Genomic DNA, 13,959 nt, shown 5'->3' with positions numbered 1-13,959 from the left:
AGATACAAGTTATTTGAGTATAGGCTGAGAGTGGACTATACAGAAATTTAGGCAGAAGATTAGAATGGAGAAAGAAGGGTAGAGGTGGGGTTTAAGGGGGTTGGGTGTAGACTGAGGGTGACCTTTAGTTGAAGAGGAGGGTCTTTACCATTTTCCGGAATGTCATTAGTGAGTTCTGTAGTCTGAGTTGAGGGGGGAGTTGGTTCCAGAGTTGGGGAATGAAGTGGCGGTTTCTGAGAGGAGGGACCTTCCGGGGGGAATGCATAGGCCTTCAAAATTCTGTGTTTTAAATTTCAGCTTTTTTTGGTTATATGGTACTAGTAGATATCCCCCCTCCCCCCCTTTATCAAGCTGGCTAGAGGTTTTTAGTGTAGGTCGGCGAGGTAAGTGTTCCAATGCTCATAGGAATTCTATGAGCGTCTGATCATTTATTTTACCGGCCCATGCTAAAATCCTCTAGTGCAGCTTGATAAAAAGGGAAGGGGGGGGATTGGTTTGGCTATTTATTTCTTTATTAAACTCTGTAACTATTCCTCACCATTTTGTCTTGTGCAGGTAAATACCAGCTGTCTCCAACTGTGAACATGCCCCAAGATGACACTGTAATTATTGAAGATGACAGACTGCCAGTTCTCCTTCCACATCTCTCTGACCATTCATCTTCCAGTTCCCATGATGATATGGGATTTATAACAGATGCTGTTGCTGGAAAATGGACTAAAACCTCAGCGAATGAGTCGACGGAAAAGTAAGGTTGCAGTCAATCAGGATAGAAGAAAAACGATGCAGTCATGTTCAGTTTTCGTCTAGTTTATCACTTAATTCAGTTTGAGTATTCCTACATTTCACAAATAAGGCATTAGGCCTTCTTATTATTTGTTTCATTGATGACCGAGTTGCTCCGGCTTAACTGTGACAAAAAATACCTTCGGTTAAAAATATTGTCCTACTGTTCAAAGGGGCTGTTCAGTAGACTGCTAGGCTGTCACAGGAGGTCGAAAATGCATTCAGGATTCAGTTTCAGATTGCAAAACATTAAGAAATAAGATCACCCACTATTTCTGCAGGAATGTGTTCTGTGACTGCACAACCTGAGTCAGCACTATTTTGTCCATGAAACACATACAAGATCTAAAATGCTCTTTGTGTTGTGTTTTTCCTTCATTCTGTTGAAAGCATGTGGCAGTGCATTAATCCTGAAACTACTCCAAAAATGGGAAGAAATCGTAAGAACAAGCAGAGCAATTATTGAAATGTGCTTTGACTAAGTACTACCATAGATTTTGGGCTCCTTTTACTAAGGTGCGCTAGTGTTTTTAGCGCACGCACGAAATTACCGCGCGCTACACCGCGCGGTACGCTTTTATAATAATGCCAGCTCAATGCTGGCTTTAAGGTCTAGCGCGCGCAGCAATTTAGCACGCGCTATTCAGCGCGTTAAGGCACTAATGCACCTTAGTAAAAGGAGCCCTTTGATTTTTGCACTTTTAATTTTACATTTTTAGGACATTCAAGAGTCGTGTTCTTAAAACAGGTCAAAAGACGTTTCCAGTTTCAAAAATATAAGGTGTTCTTCATACCCCATATGTGAAATTTAAAAACAGTTTTATCTGAAGTAGTGCTGCAGAAAGGGAGCAAGAATTAGCTCTTGTGAGAGATCATATGCTCATTTATTGAAAGCTTCTATACCGCTACTAATGACTGGCTAAAATGTAGAAACCCCCCCAAACCCTTAATTCAAGCACAATGGTATTTAAAAGATCAAAAGAAATGCTTATATGGAAAAACAGGAGCCGGGCAAAAACTTTCTAAACTCCTAAATACCATAATAATATTAATGAAAATATTAATGGTGAAAACGGGGCCCTCAGTGTGAGATAAGCTCTGAAGAGAGAGTACAAGACCCACTCAATTGCTTAAACAAGCCGTCAGCCAAAATCTCCACGTTTTCAGCCGCACACCATTATCAGGTGCCCCTATTTGTGTGCTCATACAGGGAATAGCCCTAATAATGCTACTAGTGACAAAATAATAAGTAAATTTAAATCTGAAGTGGAAGGATACAGCACTCTCATAGGCCCGCAGCCACTTCCTCAGTAGATGATCTCCATAAATAGGGATGAAGTAGGGGAAGAGATATGGGGCAATGCAAGTAGAGATGATGAGGCAGAAAAGGCAACCAAGCAGGCTGAAGTACACTTTACGGAGCCAGGGGAAGCTCAGTTTCTGACCTTCCACAGCCTGCAGATATTAATATTATTGTGGTATTTAAGAGTTTAGAAAGTTTTTGCCCTGGCTCCTGTTTTTCCTATAAGACTTTCTTTTGATCTTAAAAGGTAGAAAAGGCAAAAGCTAGAATGATGCTTGGATGCATGAAGAGAGGAATGGCCAGCAGGAAAAAAAAGAGGTGATAATGCCTCTCTATAAGTCTCTAGTGAGACCTCATTTCGAATACTGTGTACAGTTCTGGAGACTGTATTCTGGAGTCAGTCCAGAGGGCGGCTACAAAAACGATTAGTCGACTTCATCATGAAGTGTATGGGGACATACTGAAAAATCTTAATATGTATATTTTGAAAAAAAGGTAAGAGAGGAGAGATGTAATGGAGATGTTTAAATACGATACCTCTTTAGCATAAATGCAAAGGAGTTAAGTCAATTGAAAGGAAGCTCTGAAATGAGGGGATTTAGGTAAAGGTATTAACTGTAATATGGCAGATTACACCCTGGGTAATTCCACAGACCTGCTCTCACATAATTTTGCATAATCATTAATAAGCATGCACTTAATCCCACAATTTAACTATAATTTAAGTGGAAGGCCACAGGGCAAAGAGAAAAATCTGACACTGTGTGGAAGGCTGGCAGACACTGTGGAGCAGGCAGGCATGATTGATAGTTATCCAGAGTCAGTCAGACTGTCACATACTTCTGGTGGCCATTGGAGGGGGAGGGATCACCACAATTGCACATGGAGTCCCACTGAAGCACAATGGAGAAGCAGCATTGGGTCATCTTCTGTTTTTGTTGACAGCACTATCAGCTAGGAGGAAGGAGAGTTGCATGGAGCAATTGCTGCACTCTCCTGGCCTTTCTTGACCTGCAAAAGAAAGCAGTTAGACTGACCTGCCAAGCCTCCCAGATTCCTGAGATCCCAGGTTGCCCAAATGTGTGTGCCCAAATTTGGGCACAATCCTGAGATACATTTGCAACTTGGTTAATGAGCCAATTAACAGCAATGATTGGGTGCTAACAATCTATTACTGACTTTAAATGTCACTAATTAAAGGTTGCATTGGCTGTGCGCTGTTTTATAATACTGGGCATTCAAATCCCATAGCACACAACCCAAAGGGGGCATGGATGAATCAGGGGCATTCCCAAAAATTGTGCATGTTGGTCTAGAACAGGGGGCATCCAACCTCGGCCCTTATCAGGTCAGGTCTTCCTCCCATCTGCTTTCTCAGCCAACTCTTAACAATTTTTTTTTACCTCCTTTTCTCCTCCCCCCACATTTTCCTCCTCCCCCCACATACCTTTTTTGGCTTTTTGAATCTCTGTTGGTCCAGCGGTATATCGGGCAGGAGTGAGTTTTCCGTGCTGAGCCCCTCCATCCCTGAATGGCTGCCTAAGTTCTCGTGGCCCAGAGGTGTCCCGGGCAGGAGCAAGCTTTTTGCACTTTTTCCCAGCCCTGAGCCGCTCCCTGAATGGCTGCCGCCAGTTCTTGGGAGGGACTGGAGATGGGAGGGATCCATCCTGTCCCAGCCTACCACTGGACCACCAGGTTATACTGCAGGCTCGGTGGAGGCCTGCAGGACATCAGAAGAGAGGGGGGACAGGGTAGAGGACAGGGAGGTGAGACAGGGTGGAGAGCCTGGCAGGGCAGGGGGGGGGTACAGGATGTTAGAGCCTGACAGGGTATGGAGGGAGGGGGCTGGGTGCAGATCCTCATAGGGAATAAGGGGGGCAAGATGGAGAGCCTGGCAGGGAGGGAGGAAGGGGGGTGGCAGGGCACAGATCCAGATAGGGCACATTAATATTAACCCTCCCCCCATCTTATATATTTGAGTCAACCTTTTTTTCCTCCTTTTTGGGGGTAAAAGGGTGCCTCATCTCATACTCGGATTGACATATTCGAGTATATGAGATACATACGTATGGCAAAAATCCTTGAATCTATGAAAAATTGTAAATGTCTTTGGACATATGATAGCAGCAAAAAAAGGCTTTTTTACGTGTCTTACTGGCATGTCATGGATGTCTACCACATTCATAAAAACGTAAATAGAAGGGCTAATGTTTCTTTTACATTTAATTTCCTGCTACTAATGGATAAAGAAGAATATGCAAAGGCATGCTGCTTTGTATGGTTCTGCTGTAAGGGAGAAAGGCTAAAGGTTGGAGTAAGGATGAAGGGTTATCCAAACAAGAATGGCAGCTGTTCTGAATCTCAGCAGAAAATGTATGCTTTTGTATCCCAGTGATATCTCCGTAACCTTTGATGAAAATATTATGAAAACAAAAGAGGTCAATAAAGCAGGATTAATAAGTGGAATTTTAATAATACCGAGGGTCATTTTGTGGTTACGTTCCTCAGAAACCAGCTGTCTTTTCAGAAAACCTAAAGGTATCTATAATGTGAGATGGCTTTTGTGGTGCAATTTCATTGCTGCTATTTAATGAAGTGTTTAAATAATATCAGACAGAGGAAGGCTTTAATATAGTCCTCAAATATTACATTCTGGTACTTTTTGGGAACCTGCTGTGCAGCATGCCATCAATTTGTGACATTTCATTTCTCAGCCTAATGACCTCCAGTGCTGGTTACCTATTTCATGCCACTAAAAGGGGGGGAGGGGGCATCTATTTTTTTTGTATGAATTCAAAGCTACTCTGTCACTTACAAACTATAGCAGTTAGCTTTTCAGCTGAAAAGAACATAAACACTGTAATACACTGGTGTGTGCTGGTTGCACTCCTGCCTGTCCTTTACTCTAGTAAATTTAAAAGAGATAAATTCAGCATGCAGGTTTTGTAAATCAGTAAGTAGAAGTCAAAAGTAATGTCACTGGCTACTGTGTCCCCAAGGACGGCATCGTAGTACTTTTAGAAAAATGCTATACATATTTCTGTGTTTGTATAACATGTTTCTAAATGTGTTCTGATTTTGCCCATGTATATTTGCAAATTTAAAATCGATCTAATTTGGTATAAACAATTGTTCTTTTGTTTTCTTACAAGCAGACCAATGTCAGAATAAAACCACTGCGGATAACATTAATACACTTTTAGAACAGAAAGGCACGTGTTTCGATAACCGTAGGTCTCACTAGTCAGTGATTGTACTCCAATTTTGGTCTGCTGATTGAATAAGACATTTATTTCTTCTTAAAGTATATGAGTTTTAAATGCATCTGATTAAAGGGTAAGATAGGATTGTAGCTAATAGAAATATCAGTGTAATGTAGGGAATGTTTGTATTATCATTGCATTCTTTCTGCATCATTCTGTGCTTTTGCTGAGTTGGATGGTGGACTAGTAAAGACATCTGAGGAAAATATCTGAATATGGAAAATGTTTCTGTAGGTAGGTGAGTGGGTTGGGGATGAAGTGAAAGTTTTCCCTTGGTTCTGCTTGCTTTGCTAATTAAGACAGTGCTGTTGTAAGCTGTAAGAAATATATATATATTTTTTTTTTTGCAAAGACACAGTCTATCAGTATTGTCTCAGAGACAGCTGGGGGCACTGTAGAAGCACAGAATTTTCAATTCTGCCCTTAGTCTTAAAAACATCATCTCTATAACTGAAGATAATTTATATGCGTTTCTACAGCTAGGAAGAATAGGATTGTAGCTAAAGAAATTGCCCCAGCCAGTGCTATCATGTTTTTCTCATTAATAGTTTTCAAAAATTGGCATTAAGGAGAAATCTCCCTGTGCAGCAAAAATGTTTGTTTGTAATCAGTTTAATGATATGCATTATTGCTCACAGGACTATTATGAGGAATATGAAAAAAGGTCCACCATTTAGACCTATTTTATTAGGAAAACATAAACGCTTATGTGCCTTTCTAAAATAGGCACCCTGAACCAGGTATAAATATGTCCTTGTACACCATGGAGGTTAATTCTGTAAGGAGCTGACTAGGCGGCGAGTTAGTCTGTAGGCATTTCCACTCATATAAACACATCTAGATGTAAATGAGTGGCTTGTGTCCTTTGCAGGTGGGTATTCATATTGGTGGAATTTAGGCAGAGCAGGGGCAGGGCACACATATGCATGCATAGATTACAAAATACTATAATCAATGCAGTCTAGGCAGAAACATTTACACCAGCTCTATGGCAGATATAAATGCTTGTGCCTAAAATATAGAATCCAGCAATAGCCAGCACAATATTCCTTACATAAGAAACCTCGGGTAGTAATTCACAGTTTTATGATGTTAGAAGTTTAAATGCACTTCCAACATTTAAAGCAGAGCCACTCGGTGCTCAAACAATCTCATCGCACCAAACTTTATACCCTTACTTTGTCATCAGCTTTTTTCTAATCAACTCTAAACTTATATGCTTTTATAAATGTTTTATGAACGTTTATAATGTGTGTTCTTGCACATTTTATGAAATATGGACCTCTATTGCAACTCTTCCCAAATTGTACCCCAGGAAATGCCTGTGTTATAAAAGTCATTGCTGTCACATGGAAAGCCTACTTTATATGTGCAATCCAACCACATAATTTTGTTAAGCCTTTTCTACATATTGTGATGGGGCCTCTCCAAGCAAAATGGCCACAGGGATAGAAAACTCCTGGCTATCAGGGATGAGCAGAGAAGTCCATATCCTAGACTAATATCCCTTTCTGGGGTCAGTATTTGTGATTCCCCTATAACTCAGGATGAAATAGGAGAACATAGATAATGCATCATAACTTAGAAAAATAAGCCCACAAACTTGGTGACTACAAGCAATACTTTGTGTAATATCCAGGTCCTGGTATTCCTTTCCTTGTACAGAGCCCAAAAGGATCCAAATTCCAAACATGGACTATAGGAGCTTTATGCAAATGAGCTCTTCTGTAGCAACTCCCTATACTGCTTTTCAAAGGAAAGCTCCTTTCTTTTAAACAATTTTCTGTTAAACAATTTAATGTCTCTTCCTGAAACTGAATTTTCCAGGGAAACAGTCTATGGCTCAGTCTTTAAGCAAGAAGAAAACTTACCAATTTCCTGATTCCCAAGCAGTTTAACTCCATCAAAATGCTAATGTGCAAAAATTTGCCACCCAGCACCAAAAATATCTACTTTCTATCTCCTGCTTGGCCCCTCTTACAAGTCTAGGAATCAAACAGCTAACAGATCCCTCACACAATTGCTCATAGTAGAGAAGGCCTGATCCTCGAGGGCATTTCAAAAAGTAACAGCAAAGTGACAATATTTCATGAAACGAGCACCCCTAGCATTTCAAACTCCAGCGCATGGAAGATGCATTCTTAAAGGAAGTGTTGACATTGTCCAATAGATGGCAAGGTATGCTTAATTGGTAGGGCACCATATACAAAATGGCGACACCCTTACCTGTTTGAATGGTAGAGAAGCAGCGAGCAGTCATATGATTTTTGTAGTCAGAGGTGTGAAACCTCGTGAAATTCATAGAAGAATGCTGCAGTAGTATAGAGATGCCTGAAGTGGTGGGTAAATGTGTTTAAAAATGTGCAAACATGTATCCCTGATGAGAATGCTCCGGTCATCCCAACGTGGTTGTCATTGATGAGAAGGCAGGTCATGCTGATGCAATATTTGTGAAAACATGCACATTTCTTTAGAAATTCTGGCCAGGGAATTGGATATCAGTATCGGACCGCATATACCATTGTCATGGAGGTTCTCAAGTATCACAAGTTGTGTGCCTAGGATCCTGACTGATGAGCACAAGATGATTCATGTGCAAACTTCCACAGCCTTTTTGGTGTGGTATAACGATGAAGGAGAAGGCTTCTTGGCACGTGTCGTTGCAGGGGACAAAACTGGATGCATCACTATGAGCCTGAAAGCAAGAGGCAGTCTTCACAATGGCATCACACATTATCTCCAGTCAAGAAGTTCAAGTCTCAACCCTCCATTGGAAAGGTCATGTTCACTAATTTTAGCACACTATCAGGAAAAGGGTGAAACAGTGATTAGTACCCAATACAGTACAATGCCGGAGGAGTGGCTGAAGCCAAAAATACAGAGCCGTTGCAGAGGATTTTTGTCTAAAGGTGTCCTTCTCCTTCATGAATATATATTCCCTCACATGGTCACTGCAACTCTTGACACCATTCAAAGATTGAGATTTCAGATCTTACAGCATCCTCCATACAGCCCTGATTTTGCCCTTCTGATTATCATGTGTTTGGACCCTTAAAGGATGCTTTGAGGGGATGAAGATTTATTTATTTAATTCATTTTCTATCCTGTTTTCCTCAAAGAGCTCAGAACAGATTACAGGTTAACATATATAATATACAGTTTACAGGTTAAATTTGCCATAGTTACAGTATAAGATTTTTCAATACAAGTTTTTATCCTAATGTGACATACCAATGATATTGTATCAATATACATTTCTTTGTAATCTACTGAAATGTCATGGATAGGGGAGTTAGGTGAAGAGGTATGTTTTATTGCTTTCCTTCAAGGGATCTAATCTGTGGGGTCAGTTGATCCCAGTGACTGGTATGAAGTGGGAGTAGGAACATCGTTTGGTGGTTTGCAGTTGAAGGGCACAACCAAGAGGCATTTTGAGGCATATTTCGTCCTGGGAGCAGAGGGGCCTGTTTGGCATGATTCTCAAACTCTTTGAAGCTTACTGCTTTCCCCTTTCCTATTGTTTTTTGCCTTATTCGTTTTCTTTACTATTTTTAATTTATATTTCTTTTCCTATTCCTTTCCTTTGTATCATATGTTTTGTCTTGTCCGTCATATTTAAATAGTCCGTTTCCCTTTGATTATTGTAATACAATATTTTAACATTTTGTACATCGCTTAGAATTTTGAATAAGCGATTAATCAAATACATAATAAACTTGAAAACTTGGTACAGAGGAAGCTTGTTTGTCATGTATCCTGGCGCCATGTGCAAAGATTTGAACGCTAGCATCAGGCCCTTGAAGATACAACGTTTGATTATGGGCAGCCAATGAGCTGACAATAGAGCCTGGGAGATAGGCTTACAGGTATGGAGATTTTTTTTAGCAGTCTTATTGCCGCATTTTGTATACATTGGAGACGTTGTATGTTCTTCACTGTGAGAGTGTTGAATAGCGTGTTGTAGTAGTCCATGTGGGAGAGGACTAAGGCATAGAGTAGTTGGGTGAAGTCAGACTCAGGAAAGTAGTTCCTTATTTTTCAGAGTTGTCACAGATAGTAAAATGAGGAAGATATGGTTGGAAAGCGATAGGTTGGAGTCAAGGAGTATTCCTAGGCTGCTTGCTTGGTCTTTTGCAGTTATGGTAGTTGAGTCCCAGTGTTATGAGGAACAGGTGCAGTTGCAGTATTCTATGGGGATACAAAGGAGTTCCGTTTTGGAGGTGTTTAGTTGTAATTTGTTGATGGACATCCAGTTTTTGATTTCTGAGAGGCTGTTTAGGAGTTTCATGATCTGGGTGTTATGGTTTCTCCTAGTGTTAGGTATAGTTGGATGTTATCTGTGAAGGAGTGAATCTGTATTTGTGGGCTATGTCTAGGACAGAGATTGAATAATAAGGGGGATGATAGAACCCTATGTGGAACACCATATTTGATCTGTTTTGGTTTTAATAGTGCATTGTTGATTAGTATGCTTTGGGATCTATTATTCAGGAAGGAGGTGAACCATCGTAATGCAGTGTCCTGGATATCAATTTCAGAGAGCCATGCAATGAAGAGAGAATGGTCATTAGTGTTGAATGCTACGCTGAGATCCAGCAGCACCATGCCTTTATCCATGAGCTTCCAGCAGTCGTCGATGTCGAGGACGATTTCAGTACTTTAGAATTTCCTGAATCCTAATTGGAAGGTGGATAGGGCTCCTTATTTGTCGATGAAAGAGTGTAATTTATTTAACACTGTCTTTTCAAGGATCTTTGGAGATGAAGGGTAGATTGGAAACAGGTCTAAAGTTGCCGGGCACGTTAGGGTCGAGTGTGAGTTTTTTCATTATTGGTCTGATAGCCATTGACTTCCAGTTTGCATGCAGTATTATTTTTTTTTTTTTAGAGAAGTGTTGATGAGAGGAAGGATGGAGTCTACAAAGGTGATGATGAGTTCAAAGAGGCGGGGCATTCCTGGCTGAAGGCACAACCAAAAAGCTTTTTTATCTAATTGAATAAAGATACTGGTTCATCAGTGTGAGAAGTGTATTGAAAAAGAGGGTGATTATATAGAAAATGACATATAATTTGAATCTCTAATTGAATTATATATCTCAAAATATTCAATTTGATGTTACATTTTGAAATGTTTTCATATAGTATGCCTCCCTCTCATCTGCTAGCAAAAAACAAACAAAAGAAAACTTTACTTACTAGGCAAGCGGTTGGATTAACTACCAGTTTTCACTTGTCTAGGAATAATACAGGGACCCAATTGTTGGATGCACTGCACAAGCCTTTCAGGGGTCAGTTGCTAGCTCCATTTCTTCATACCTTCCAGGTATTATAGTGAGTGAGCTCTCCAGCCCCATGGGCTCCTCCTTTACTTCCTCTGGAGTATCAGTGTCTTCTACTTCCATGGGTTGGAGAATATGTTCCTCCTCCCCCCTTCCCCAAATCCCAGGTTCTAGGAGCAGTATATCAAGCAATGAATAAACATAAACATTTCTGTATGTTGGAAGTTGGTTTCAAGCAAGCTAATGTTTCCAAGTTCAATGCTGCTGCCTGTATTGTGGGCTTAAGTTCAGAAAGAGCAAAGAAGTTGCCCTTGGAAATGCACTGTTGAATGGTCCGTGCTACATTATATACATTCATGCATGTTCGTATTGTTTGCGTGTGTACCATTTTGCAGAAACCCATAATTTTGGGGATAAAAACAAGTGAAATGAAGGTATTTTTCATATTTCACTTTTTACTCATATGATTTTAGTGTTGAAGTGTTTTTGTTTTGTTCCTAGAATATAACAGATTTCAGTAGATTTCTTTACATTTTAGGAGAGGATGAAAGCATGATCTTGATAAAGGTGTGTCTGTTTTGTGTTCATGTTTTTTCTGTTCCTCAGCACCCTCACGCCAGATGATCCAGGTTTTGCCTTCCAGCGAGAAGGATTTGGACGCCAGAGCATGTCAGAAAAACGCACCAAGCAATTTACAGATGCCAGTCATATGGAGTTTGTTAAAACACGAAAATCAAAGAGCATGGATTTAGGTAGTAAAGCAACATCATTTTATGTTTGTATCTGCATGCTTAGTTTATGGCACTGTTTAATTTTTGGTGAATTATGTCAAATTTTTGCTGAGCTCTGTAATATAGTAAGAGCTCACTGAAATAATGACAAAACAACATTTTCTAAGTTACTTTCGTTTTGTGTTGGTTTTTTTTTTCCTGTTCTGGTAATTGCATGTGACCTAGCAAAATCCAACTATTTTGACAAATTATTATTTACCAGCAGAGTTTACAATTAACAATAGAGTACGTTATAGAATATATGTAAGATATCTGTATGATTGCCCCATTCTAGGTTTGGGGCTTTCACTCTTTGAGATGCTGTTTGCAAGGGAAGATTTTAGCATTCTGCAAGGCTGTTTTCTAAGAAATAGAATTTAGAAGAAATTCAGTACAGTATTATGTGTACAACAATCATAATTCTGCATTCTTTATCACCATTGCAATATCAGAGGTGTTTAGTTATGACATCAGCTCACATTTGAGGAAGACAGAGGTTTACTACTACTAGCATTTCTAGAGCACTACCAGACATACGCAGTGCTGTACAGAGTTGCAAAGGAGACAGTCCCTGCTCGAGAGAGCTTACAGTCTAAACATACAGGCAAACAGGATGCCAGAGTAGGGGGTTACAGTTAGAAGAGGATGGTTAAATTGTTGGCTAGGGTGGTGAGCAGAGGGCAGAGTGGAGTAGGGTAGGGTTATAAGTTGAAGGCTGTCTCAAAAAAGTTTAGACTTTTATTCTTTCTAGCTCCAAATATTTTTGCATTGTCATTGTTTCACATATGAAATCTAATATTACTGTACCGTATTACCTTGTAATGATGTCAGAAGGACAAGTAACACACATTAAATAAATGTGGAGGAAATAATTTGAGATGGACCACTCATAGCCAGCAGGGGTGCTTGAAAAAAGCAGGGTAGATGTCATACTTTTCACAGCAGAGATCTTTGCATGGAACTAACACAACCGGATCAGGAACTTAGGATCATGTGCTCTAAAAGACTGTCATCAAGAGGGAAACTGCTCTAATTTTGCAGCTGTCCATGGAATAGGCAGTGGGGCTATATGGGATAACTCCTAAGATATTAAGGAAGATCAGAGATGTTCTGCTAGCTCCAAGTATGGTTTGTTCAGTCTTTGGAAACAGGTACCGGTAAATGTCTTGCCTTTTCATAAAAGTGGTAATAATATGCCAGTGGGTAGTGAATAATATAGTAACATAGTAAATGATGACAGATAAAGACCTGAATGGTCCATCCAGTCTGCCCAACCAAACATGCTTCATAAATTAACCATTTAATTTAAATGGTCCTTTTTCTTAGATATTTCTGGGCCAGAAACCCAGTTCTGTCTACTAGAGTCTCCATTTGAGTTCACTGCAGCTCACATAAACCATCCCAGCCATCTCCAGGATGTCCTCAACTGAATGGCAATATATGGGACACAGACCGTGCAAGTCAGCCCAGTACTGGCCTTAGTTCCTTCAATATATACTCATTATTTTCTGATTAGAGATCCTCTGTGTCCATCCCACGCTTGTTTGAACTCTGTCACCGTTTTCTTCTCCACCACCTTCCTTTGGAGCACAATCCATGCATCAACCACCCTCTCCATAAAGAAGAATCTCCTAACACTACACTTGAGTCTTCCACCCCCTCAACCTCAAATTATTATGCCCTCTGGTTTTACCATTTCCTTTCTCTGGAAAAGATTTTGTTCTACGTTAATACCTTTCAAGTATTTGAACGTCTGAATCATATCTTCCCCTGCCCTTCCTTTCCTTTAGGGTATACATATTCAGGGCTTCCAGTCTCTCCTCATACAAAAAATTTCAAGCCCTCACCACAGTGATTGCATTGAATAAAGGTCATCTTGATTGGTTGGGAACTGAATTGATTTGAGTAGTCTTGATTATTTGGTCTCCTCCGCTCTGCACCCCATCCCACGTACATCTTTAAGCATTTGCTGGCATGAGCAGCATCTTACACTTGCTGCTCGCACCAAACTCAGCTCCCTTCTGATGCCATTTCTGGTCGCAGGACCAGGATATGATGTCAGAATGGTGCCAAGACCAGTGCCAGCAAACATTTCAAGAGGTATACGGGGGGGGGGGGGGGGGGTAGGGAGAGGGGTGTGCATAATTGGTGGGGAAGCGTGGGGGGAGCACAGTGCAGCCATGCCGGGTGAAACTGCCCTGGGCACCAATCTCCCTTGCTACATCACTGTCTCTTGGCAACAAATTCCAAAGCTTAACTGTGCACTAAGTATAAAATAACATTTTTTTTCTCTTTTACAAATAGTACTCATTTAGTTTCACGGCATTCTCCCTAGTCTTACTATTATTTAAAAGAGTAAACAATCTTTACATATTTGCCCATGCCACCCATTTCATTATTTTATAGTCTTGTGTGATATCTTTCCTCAACTAACTCTTATCTAAGCTGAGGAACCCTAAATCTCTTTATCCTTTCACCATAGAGTGAGTCGTTCCAGCCCCTTTATCATTTTGGTTGCCTGTCTCTATATTTTTTCTTGCTCTGTTGTGTTTTTTCTGA

The 13,959-nt window shown here is 40.3% G+C and overlaps 1 protein-coding gene across 4 annotated transcripts in view; it reads left to right on the top strand.

Moving 5' to 3' along the window:
* PARD3 (par-3 family cell polarity regulator) overlaps nt 1–13,959 on the top strand; it is a 1,241,096-nt gene that overhangs the window by 727,235 nt on the left and 499,902 nt on the right. For all 4 annotated transcript variants that reach the window (XM_033931514.1, XM_033931513.1, XM_033931516.1 and 1 more), the window contains exons 16-17: nt 556–748; nt 11,237–11,382. In XM_033931514.1, coding sequence (XP_033787405.1) covers nt 556–748; nt 11,237–11,382 — 339 coding nt within the window. The remainder of the gene's footprint in view (nt 1–555; nt 749–11,236; nt 11,383–13,959) is intronic.

Source organism: Geotrypetes seraphini, chromosome 2 (genome assembly GCF_902459505.1).
Source record: "Geotrypetes seraphini chromosome 2, aGeoSer1.1, whole genome shotgun sequence".
NCBI lineage: Eukaryota > Metazoa > Chordata > Amphibia > Gymnophiona > Dermophiidae > Geotrypetes > Geotrypetes seraphini.
The sequence above is the reverse complement of the archived record's forward strand: the minus strand, read 5'-3'. Positions and strand labels throughout refer to the sequence as shown.